General features: G+C 36.7%; 1 protein-coding gene across 1 annotated transcript; it reads right to left on the bottom strand.

Annotated features, from left to right (window-relative positions):
• Nucleotides 1-4483: 4483 nt before the first annotated feature.
• Nucleotides 4484-8040, bottom strand: LOC115700996 (RCC1 domain-containing protein RUG3, mitochondrial). Its single transcript, XM_030628673.2, has 6 exons — nt 7337-8040; nt 6954-7093; nt 6428-6622; nt 5810-5938; nt 5539-5694; nt 4484-5161 (listed from the first exon to the last, which is right to left on the bottom strand). The coding sequence occupies exons 1-6, from the start codon at nt 7885-7887 to the stop codon at nt 4968-4970; spliced, it is 1365 nt and encodes a 454-aa protein (XP_030484533.2). The 5' UTR covers nt 7888-8040; the 3' UTR covers nt 4484-4967.
• Nucleotides 8041-11088: the final 3048 nt, after the last annotated feature.

An 11088-nucleotide genomic window follows, 5' to 3' on the forward strand; every position in this document is an offset into this window, starting at 1 on the left:
CTTTCACTAATCACGTTTGTCATATTTGTCAATTGGCCAAACAAAAAAGGTTGCCTTTTATTGCTAACCATAACTTTGCAAGTAATTCATTTGACTTGGTTCATATGGATATATGGGGCCCTTTTCATATCATTAGTACAAATGGATATAGGTACTTTCTCACTATTGTAGATGATAAAACTCGCTTCACTTGGGTCTATATGCTCAAAAATAAATCAGATGTTCAAACCATAATACCAAATTTCTTTAAAATGGTTTGCACTCAATTTTCATGCACCATCAAAGCCATTCGTTCTGACAATGCAAAAGAACTGAACATGCAATCTTTTTTTGCCTCAAAAGGCATCATAAACTACCACTCTTGTGTCGAAAGACCTCAACAAAATTCCGTGGTAGAAAGGAAACATCAACATATATTAAATGTGGCTAGAGCTCTCGGTTTTCAATCCAATTTACCCTTGGTTTATTGGCCTCACTTTATACAAACTGCCACATACCTTTTAAATCGAACACCGTCCAAATTACTTAAAGGAATCACTTCCTATCAGCTCCTTCACAACAAACCACCACAGTATGACCATTTAAGAGTGTTCGGTTGTCTTGCATATGGCTCTACTTTGCCTTCAACAAGACACAAATTTACTCCTAGAAGTCGAGCTTCAGTGTTCATTGGTTATCCTCAAGGGATGAAATCCTACATGCTCCTTGATTTAGAATCCAAACAAATCTTCATTTCACGAGATGTTGTTTTCTATGAGCATATTTTTCCCTTATTCAATCACTCATCTATCTCTGAGATTCGTGGCTTATTCCCAGATGTTGTCCTTCCCACTGTTACACCAGTTCAGCAACAACATACTGCTACAATCATTAAAGATCATATGCCCTCGATCCCAGTTTTTTCACACTCAGACTCAGCACCCGTTTCTCAACCAAGTGCTACACCAGTACCTACCAACAATAAAGCCACTGAATCATCCACTTCCATACCAGTGATCACAAACAATGATCCATTAATGGACACCACCGCTAAACCTCCTGAGTCACAAATACATATACCAGCAACTACAATCAGTCCCTCCCAGTCCATTCCATCTGTTGCTGTACCCGAAACAACACTTGTCAAACCTACTGTTCCTAAAACAACTCGATCTGGTCGTGCACTTGTCAAACCAGATCACTTAAAGGATTATATCTGTCACACAACTACCACAGATTATCCCATAGAACAATTCTTATCCTATATCAAACTGCATCCTCAATTCCGAGCTGCAGTTCTTGTAGCATATTTTGAAATAGAACCTCAAAGCTATGTTGAAGCCTCTCAATGTAAACATTGGTTGTTAGCCATGGATAAAGAAACTCAAGCTCTTGAAAAAAATCAAACTTGGGTCATAACCAAACTACCTCCTGGCCATAAGGCAATCGGTTGTAAATGGGTTTATAAGGTTAAATATGATAGAAGTGGGGCTGTTGAGCGTTTCAAAGCTCGTCTTGTAGCCAAAGGTTACAATCAAAGACAAGGCATTGATTATTCCGAAACATATGCCCCTGTAGCCAAGTTTAACACGCTCAAAGTATTTCTGGCTCTTGCTGCAATGCATAATTGGACTGTCCATCAATTGGACTTTAACAATGCTTTCCTTCACGGAGATCTTCATGAAGAAGTATACATGAAAATTCCTCCGGGATACAAAGCTCCGCCTAACACAGTTTGTAAACTCAACAAAAGCATATATGGTCTTAAACAGGCCTTAAGACAATGGTACAGCAAACTCAGCTCTACTCTCATATCAGATGGTTTCCACCAATCTATATCTGATAATTCATTATTTACCAAACAAACATCCAATATGTTCCTAGCTGTCCTTGTTTATGTCAATGACATAATCGTGGCTAGCAACAACTCCAATGCTATTGTGCATTTTAAATCCTACTTGCATGACAAGTTTAAGCTTAAGGACATTGGCACCATTCGGTTTTTTCTTGGACTAGAAATAGGAAGGACAACCAAAGGCATTTCTGTTTCACAGCGGCCATTTACACTCCAACTCTTACAAGAAACCGGTTATATGGGAGCAAAACCCTCTTCCACTCCAATGGAAGTCAACCTAAAACTCAGTAAGGACAAAGGTAATCCTTTACCTGATCCTACTTCTTACCGCAGTCTAATTGGCAAACTAATTTACTTGACTATAACACGACCCGACATTTCATATGTCGTGAATCATTTAAGTCAATTTTTATCTTGTCCTTGCATTCCACATCTTCATGCTGCTCATAAAGTGTTGCAATACCTCAAAGCCACACATGGACAAGGTCTTTTTTTCCCATCAAACACTTCCCCCACCATAACAGCTTTTGCAGAGACCAGTTTATCACCTTCCAATGTTCAAATCTCTTTTTTCTCTGATGCTGACTGGGGAAGTTGCCAAGATACTCGAAGATCCATTTCTGGTTATTGCCTATTCCTTGGCAAGTCTTTAGTCTCATGGAAATCCAAGAAACAACAAACCGTGTCCCGTTCATCTGCTGAAGCAGAATATAGGGCCATGGCCCATGCTACTACCGAGCTTACCTGGATTATTGCCCTTCTCAAAGACTTTGGTATCACTCACTCTCCACCAGCAACACTCTATTGTGACAATACAGCTGCAATTCACATTAGTGAGAACCCCGTCTACCACGAACGCACCAAACATGTCGAAATTGACTGTCATTTTGTTCGAGAGACGGTCCAGCAAGGCTCCATCAAACTTCTTCATGTTTCTTCCCAAAACAACTTGGCTGACATCTTCACCAAAGCCCTCCAACCAAGCCATTTTTCAAGGATTGTATCCAAGATGGGATTAATCAACATTTATACTCCATCTTGAGGGGGGCTATTAACATTGCAATATCAGTCGGTTGTTAGGATTAGTTACACAACCTCTTTCTGTTATATTGTTACACCTGTAACCTTATCTTTTCTTGGCTACTAAGTGCTATATAAACTCAATCCCTCATTTGTATTCAATTAGACAATCAGAGCAATAATAATTCTCTTCCTCTGTTTTCTCTCTCTCTCTCTCTATAATTCTCATATGGTATCAGAAGACACCTTGCCCACCGCTTCCATGGCAAGGCCCACAATCGTTTTGCCCTGTAGTCTTTCCGTCCACTTTGATCTATTAAGTAGCAAAGTGGACTACCACAGTGTACGCAAGTGTACACGTGGTAAATTTTTATTAGTCCGCCTAATTTTAATAATATAAATATTAATAAAATATTTTAAAATGTTAAAAATTAGGAAAAATAGATTAAAAAATTCTTTTTTTTTTCTTTCCTTTTCTTTTCTTCTTTCTTTTTCTTTTTCCTAGAACAAATCAATCAAATGTGAACAAAATTTCATGACCCTAACCAAAAAAAAAACTAAACCCAAATCAATCAAATTGCCTCATTCTCCTTCCCTCAAGATCTCAGCAAACCCACTTCCTATTTTCCAATAAAAAATAAATAATAAATGAACACAGAAATAGATGAACAAAAATTTCTAGTATCAGATTAGATCAGAGAGAAAGTGGGAAGATTTCTTCTTCTTCATCAACCTAGAAAATCCCCCATCTTCCTCAAGCTCCAGCCCATAAATCCAAAAAATCCACCACGAGCTCCGCCCCCATAAATCTAGAAAATCCTCCTCCCGAGCTCCCTCTTCCTCAATCATTCTCATTTTTTTTTCTTTTCTTTAATCTCAACAAAAAACAAAATACATATAAGAACAGTGGTGTGATTGAGACAAATCAAGAAGAGCCTCCCAAATCATGGTGGTCCATGGCCAAAACCAATGGCCTAACTTGCTGCTACGAGACCCCAAATCTGGGCTATTGATTTTAAATCTCATCACCGTCAAACGCTGTAAACAATGTCATCACATCCCTGCCGGCCACAGTTGGTCTCGAAGCCAAATCGAAGCAGACTTCGGCGCCGCACCAAGCCAAGAGGAAGCATCGTGGAAAGAGAAGAGAAGAGAGGGCTGATGGCATTAGGATAGGTTCCAAGAAAAAGAAAGAGAAAAAGAAAAGAAAAGAAAAAGAAAGAAAAAAAAAATCTAATTTTTAAAATTTTAAAATATTTTAAATTATTTTTTAAATATTTATATTATTAATATTAGGTGGACTAATGAAATTTTGCTACGTGTACACTGTGTAGTCTACTTTGGCACTTAACAAACCAAAGTGGACACAAGGACTACAGAACAAAATAATTGTTAAGTCCAGAGAGTATAGTTCTAATTTTTCAAGTGAGGGAGTTTAACCGTAACAAATATAAAAATATAAAGAGTTTAGCCACAAATTACCTATTAAAAAAATTATTAATTTTTTCTCATCTTGTATTGAAATAGCATTTCCTTCTATTTTAAAATGAAATAATCATTCTACTAAAATGATGAAAAACTCATTCCATTAAAATAACATTCTAATATTTTAAAATACAACCAAATAAATAAATGAATAAAAATTATTTTCTTTTCCGTTCCATTTCACTTTATTATCTCTAACCAAAGGCCAAATTAAATTGTATTCTTATGTTACATATTCTCATGTACAAAATGCAACCAAATAAAACTAATCAGACCTGGAAGTGTAACTCCTACTCAAAGAGTGTCCCAATTGAACCCAATTACAAGTTCAGGAATTTCGAATGCTAAAGTTGTGTGTGAGGTTTCTCGAAGTTCTTATTCTTTCTAACAGATGTTGACTAGACACTAGTAGAGCTACAGAGTTCGATTAAAAAGATCATTAGCTCCATGGTCGACTTCTCACATGCCTGATCATGGTACTTCTCTGTCACCATTCATTCAATCATGGTGAAATTTCCATTTGCAATAGAATCCTATGTTGGTATCAAATCCCTCTTTGAGCTATGTTCCCACATATGGAATGTGCTAAAGGAATTCTTTGGCTAGGAGCAATTTTGACAGGAATATTTCAAGCATTCGACCTAGACACCAGGCACATGGCATGGGATGCACCTACTGCAACAGATAGCACTTGCTGAGGGCCCAACCCATCTTCCTCCATTAGAAAGTTGACCATAACTGGACTTGGTTGCACCTCCGGCAATCCAGGAACTCCTAACTGGGAATCCTTGGAATTTCCCCACATGAACAACTTCCCATCATCTATCAAATCAGAAACAGAAGCTTCAGTGCTTACTATTATAGTTGTTAAAAAATGCGTAAATTGTGAGCTCCAATTAACAAGAACTGTTCTATCAAATAAATAAATAACTAGAGCTGCCAATGTTCCAATCAAATCCAGCCCCTTGCAACAGTAATTTATGAATCTACGTTGCTTCCAAATGATTCTTTCAAGAGTTTCAACCAGCAAAGGCATATCAAATCAAGCTATAATAGAAGATGATAAATGACTACCATCTAAAAGCTTTCACTTTTAACTGTTCTTCAACATGATTTGAACTAAATATTCCTGCATTTTCTCCTTGCATTGTCAAAGACCTATAATAAATTGGAGAACAGAGAGACATAAATCAGCTCACCTGTAACTGCTGCAGAAGAGGAACCTCCACAAGCAATATAGACAACACGCTCGTTAGCTAATGCTTCGATCACTTCAGGTGTTTTACAACTTGAAATAGAAGAATGTCCCAGTTGACCATGACCACCATGACCCCACGACAGCACCTTTCCGTCATCTTAATGTTGTAGCATCAAGATTGAAACACAAAGATCAAAGAATTAGGCAACTTCAAAAGAATACCTGAAAACACAACATATAAACATATATCGCTGCCTTTGCATTCACCGTACCAGTTAAAGCAAGAGAGTGATATCCACCACTCGCTATCTGTATGATGCGAAAATCTTCAAGACTAGTAACTAGCGTTGGCTTCCAACCACCAATGTTATCACCTCTTCCAAGTTCGTAGTTAGAGTTCGCTGAGAAAAATAAAATCAAACAAAAGTTAATCAATACCTGTTGGCTTTAAGAAAATTGTCACAAGTAGATAAATCTTTTGTTTGTCTTAGTATCACACTATCATTGATGGCAAAACCTGTCTAGTGTTAGCCAGATAAGACCCATAGTTTAGCACAAAATATAGTAATATTCTTGTTTGTCTCATAAGGTCTACGATTGATTAGTATATCATCCTCAGTTCAATCTCCTCGTGTTTTTCTTTTTTGTATGCTGAATGGTAGATTCAGTTTCAAACAACATTATCATCACCAAGGAAAATTTTATTTTCACTATCCATCACCTTGATGTTGAAGATCCCATATCTTAATAGTATATATCCATAATTGCTCTATGACTGTTCAAGTTCACTAACCCCAAAAGATTAAAAAAAAAAAGAAAAAGATCGACTTTATAAAGAAGACAGACGAATGAAAAGCATTTATTAAAGAAAAAAAAACTGATGTCCACACCTCCCCAGTTCCAAATTTTTCCATCTTCAGTAAGTGCCGTTGTGAAAAATCCCCCACAAGAAACAGCAGCCACAGGAACAGGTAATAAGTTCACTTTGGAAGGCACACTATATCCACCACCCTCATTTGGACCACGATTTGGGCCAAGTCCCAATCTACCTTCTCCTTCATCACGGCCCCAAATATAGAGTTCACCTACATTCCAAGAAGTAAACACCAATATGAAAATAAAACTGAATGGATAAGAAGACATTAAAAACCTAAGGAGACACATAACACAAAGGCATAAATTAAACCACGCTTAGACTAAATTTAACAAAATAAAGAACATATTTGCATTCTCATTCAGCTCTAGTCAATTAGATTGTTGCATGATTCCATACTCCCCTCTCTAATTTCCGACACAGTTCATATACTCATTTTCCCTTTAAAACAAGCAAAACTACACAAGAACTTCGAAGATTCTTTGAAATTTCAAATTTGAACGATTCTAAAGAAGTCATCAAGACTAAAACTTTGCACACACCTGAATCCGTAATGGCAGCAGTATGAGTACCACTAGTTGCAATATGGTGTATTTTTCCACTCCATGAACCTTCCACCAATCTAGGCAGCAATTCTCTAGTATAAACAGAATGCCCAAGAGCACCAAAACCACCATAACCCCTGCAAACTTCATTTTTTATGATAAACCATGACCTTATGTGAACCAAAAATAAAGAATCTTCACATTGAATAACAGCACAACCATAAGTAGTAACACATACATACATATATTAGACACAAGGGAAAATCACTACGTTTAGTTTACAACATGATTTGATATCAAAACAACCCTTTTATCATTTGTAATGCAAAAAGACACGAAATGGGGTATGCTCTATTGAAAGTAAGGAGTGGCATACTGACCAAGTGAATACCTGACCGTCCGTGGTGAGAACGACGGAGTGGATTCCACCAAGAGCCACTGACCGTACGGTATCCAAATGGGGGTTCAGTGTAGGCACAAACGCAGGATTCTCATGGCCAAAGCCAAGTCGGCCACCATCGCCTTTGCCCCACATCCAAAGCTTGCCATCCACAACCAACGACGAGTGGAAGAGCCCACACGAAATGCCCACCTCCATCAGATTCCTGCTCTCTTCGTTAACTGGTACCGATAATCGGCCCGGGGAGGGGGAGAGAGAAAAAGATGAGGAGGGAACAAGAAGGTTAGCTACAGGAGTTGGGTAGAGACGTATTTCCTCGATGCCGCCGCCGAGCTGACCGGAGGCTCCTCTGCCCCACGAAAGAATTTGAAGGTGTGTGGTGGCAGTGGTGACGGCGTCGTTTTGGTGTTCGATGGTTTCGGGTTTGTAGAGTTGTGGGACTTTGCGATTGCTGGTAGTGGTAGAGAATGGAGAAGAGATGCGGCGAGTGAGGAAGCGGCTTGAAGAGAGCTGACGTCGGAGATACGACATCGTATGACTGTTGCAGTTTCAGATTCAAGCGGGTGTTTATATTTGAAGGCGGCGGCGCTGTTCACGGGAATATGAAAATCTCTCCTTCTTCCCACCGAAAACAAAAACGTAATTTCCGCTTCTGGCCCTCAACTTATGATAAATGCAATTTTGTCTATGGATTTTGAAATTTTGACCCATCAGTTCTATTTGTAAATCCCTAAATCAAAGTGTAATTTTTATCCATTTGTCAAAACTCTATTATGAAATTAAATTTGTTTTAGGTATTAGTAGTACTTAGTACCTCTACACATATTGTCTTGCAATTGGTTAATAATACTTTTTTAAAAGTTATTACATTTAACTATATAAGACTTAATACTTAGTTAGACTAATGATAATATTGACACATAAGAGAGTGCTAGACAACACTGGTATCTTTCATTATTTCTCATTTATTTTAGTAGCAATGAACAAATTTATTTAGAAGAAATAATAATGTCATACAACTAAAAATACTGAGAATCCCTAACAAAAGATGGGATCTCATCTAACTAAACAAGTTCTCTATCCACCTAAAGAGCATGCCGAATTAATCTATCTGCAACCTCGTTTAAGGGCGGATCCACACAGAGGCCAGGGACAGTTGCCCCTTAAAAAAATCTCCTAAAATTTAGAGAATGTTTCTTACAAATTAAGTGTAATAATAAATTTTGACTCAAACATTGACTCTCTCTTCTTGTCTTTTAGCTAGGGTATTGATGTTGGCTTTGGTCGCGCCCTGATCAAGAGGAATTTTTCCTAATGGCTTAGTATGTGCGAGAGGGAGTGATTACTGATGGAGGATGGACTCATGGAAAACTTTATTCGGCTACGACGACACTCTTGTATCTAGCCCTTTAGGTTGTGATGCAGGCATAGAGGCTCTCATCTTCAGTGGTCAATGGAAGGCTTTGTGTGTAGCATTCCAACACTTCAGGCTGCCATCAGCTTTGTGGTTGGGCTTAGGGTCTAATTGGATTCGGTTGCAAAATCAAATATTTTTCTTGGAGTCACAATCTCGAGGTGGCATTGTTCTTTCGAACTAGAGTGTTGTTTGGTTTTAGAGCATCTACTATCGTTATTTGTTTGTGTTATATTTATTAGTTTAATATTTATGTTTGATTTGGGTGTTTGGTCAAATAATAATATTTTATCATATTGTCTTTCAAGAACTCAAGAATTTTAGCTTCGTGTCAATTTTTGTATGATCTTTTCTCAAGTTTTAATCTGTTCGTGGTAAATGATCGCTTGGTCGTCTTGCTGTCTTTTTAAGTGTTGCTACAAGAGCACTGCTCATTTGAGTGCAATGTTTGATTTCTTGTGTTGTCTACCTCACATGGAATGATTCATTTAGTTGTATTTTCCTCCTTTGTTACTATAACGGTTGCAGTGTGGACCTCGTAGCAGTCCTTGTGTCATGAATGTGCCCTTGCATCTTTTGTTTGCATTGTTTCCGACCTTGAATGCTTTCTTGATCTCTTAAATGCATAAAGTTATGCGAGTGTGGAGGTCTACGGCTTTTAAACACTCAAATTTTTTATTTAAACAAATGACGATCATGGATGCATTGAGCTTCTTACCGAAAGTTTGAAAAAATTGCATTTTGCGGCGTTCCCAAACAAATACCATGATCTTGCAAGTTATGTAAAAGATGATTTACTAATTTATGTTAAGAGTATAGATTTGTATAAAGTTTAGGGGATTTTCTAGTATATACCTAAACTACAAATTAATTTTACATATGTTAACAAATTATATAGCTTGTCACTTTATCAAAGAAAAACTCAAATTATAAAGTAATATGTCTGAAATGGAATGATCCCTAAATTCTGAATCTATCATTTTTATCCGTTTTCAAAAGTAATTTTTGTTAGGTTTTGTGCCCTAAATAAAACTCATTTCAATATAATCAGATTTACTGATTAATAAAAGATCAGAAATCGTTTTATGTTGCATGGTTCACATGATTTATTTCATGATTATATTTAATGTATAAATTCTATTAAGTCCAGAACATATATATTTCATGATTATAGTGTCATCAGTATAGTGGAATATAATCAAGATTATATGTTCAAAAGTTTAATTCCCATGATTTGTCAGTTCACTGAATTTAGACTGACATGATAATCGGCGATAAGATATACTTACACCTTGGATAAGTGTTATGTCTTTTACAGGGCATTGGCAAAATTTACCAGTATCGGATGTATGGAGTATACATTAGAAGGGACCGATATTGATCTTGGATAAGATATCATAAACTTACTGTTATATCTTTCTAAGTCAATATCAATGGTTGATCTTAGGTCTATGAATCTTAATCTTGATCTTGAGGAGACCCTCATTTTGATGGACACGAAGGAGAGAGGATAACCCTTCAGCACAGAGAAGAAAAAGGTAAGGGGATGATGGATCCCCCTGCCTAAGACCCCTAGAAAGTTTAACAGAACCTTTGACAACCCCATTAATCAAAAGGAAAGCCTAGAAGTAGTCACAAGTTTCATAATAAGAGAGACAAATTTGATAAGGATATTAAAATGCAACATAATGCTCTCTAGATAATACCAATTAACTCTCCCAAACGTCTTAGCCATATCAAGCTTTAAGGCAGCCCAACTACGTTTACCATTTTTCCTAGAGTTAATAGCATGGATAACTTCCTGGGCAATAAGTATATGATCAAAAATGACTCTTCCAGACACAAAAATACTTTGCAAAGGAGAGATAATTTTATCAAGTACCATTTTAAGTTTATTAGCCAACACTTTGAAAATAACCTTATAAAAGGTAATGCAAAGACTGATAGGCCTAAAATCTTTGAGAGTACAGGCTCTTTGTTTTTTAGGGATTAGGACTAAAATAGAATTAACCTCAAAAAAATCGGCATCATTGTTCAAACAATCTAGTACGGCATTAACAAAATCCGTACCAACAGTTTTCCAATAACCTTTCATGTTTCATTAAATGATTTCTAAACAAGAGAATGATTTGTGGGTTTATAATTAATTTTTATAGTAGAGACCTAAATTTCTAAATTTAAAATGATTTTGGCATCTTAGATTTGAAGAAAAGCGAAAGAGAGGGTAGAGAAGCTTGCTACTATAAATTTACAACTAAAAAAAAAAGATGAATACTAATAAAGAAGAAGATGAGTAGTAATGAAAACTAAAAAAATGA

The sequence above is a fragment of the Cannabis sativa genome, chromosome 8 (assembly GCF_029168945.1).
Source record: "Cannabis sativa cultivar Pink pepper isolate KNU-18-1 chromosome 8, ASM2916894v1, whole genome shotgun sequence".
Lineage (NCBI taxonomy): Eukaryota > Viridiplantae > Streptophyta > Magnoliopsida > Rosales > Cannabaceae > Cannabis > Cannabis sativa.

Bases quoted from the DNA above. Each gene is read 5' to 3' on its own strand.
- LOC115700996 (XM_030628673.2), bottom strand. From the start codon at position 7,887: ATGTCGTATCTCCGACGTCAGCTCTCTTCAAGCCGCTTCCTCACTCGC. The intron at 6,623-6,953 runs GTGTGTGCAAAG...CTTGGAATGTAG, and splicing joins TGCTGCCATTACGGATTCAG to GTGAACTCTATATTTGGGGC. The intron at 5,162-5,538 runs GTGAGCTGATTT...CTGATTTGATAG, and splicing joins CTCTTCTGCAGCAGTTACAG to ATGATGGGAAGTTGTTCATG.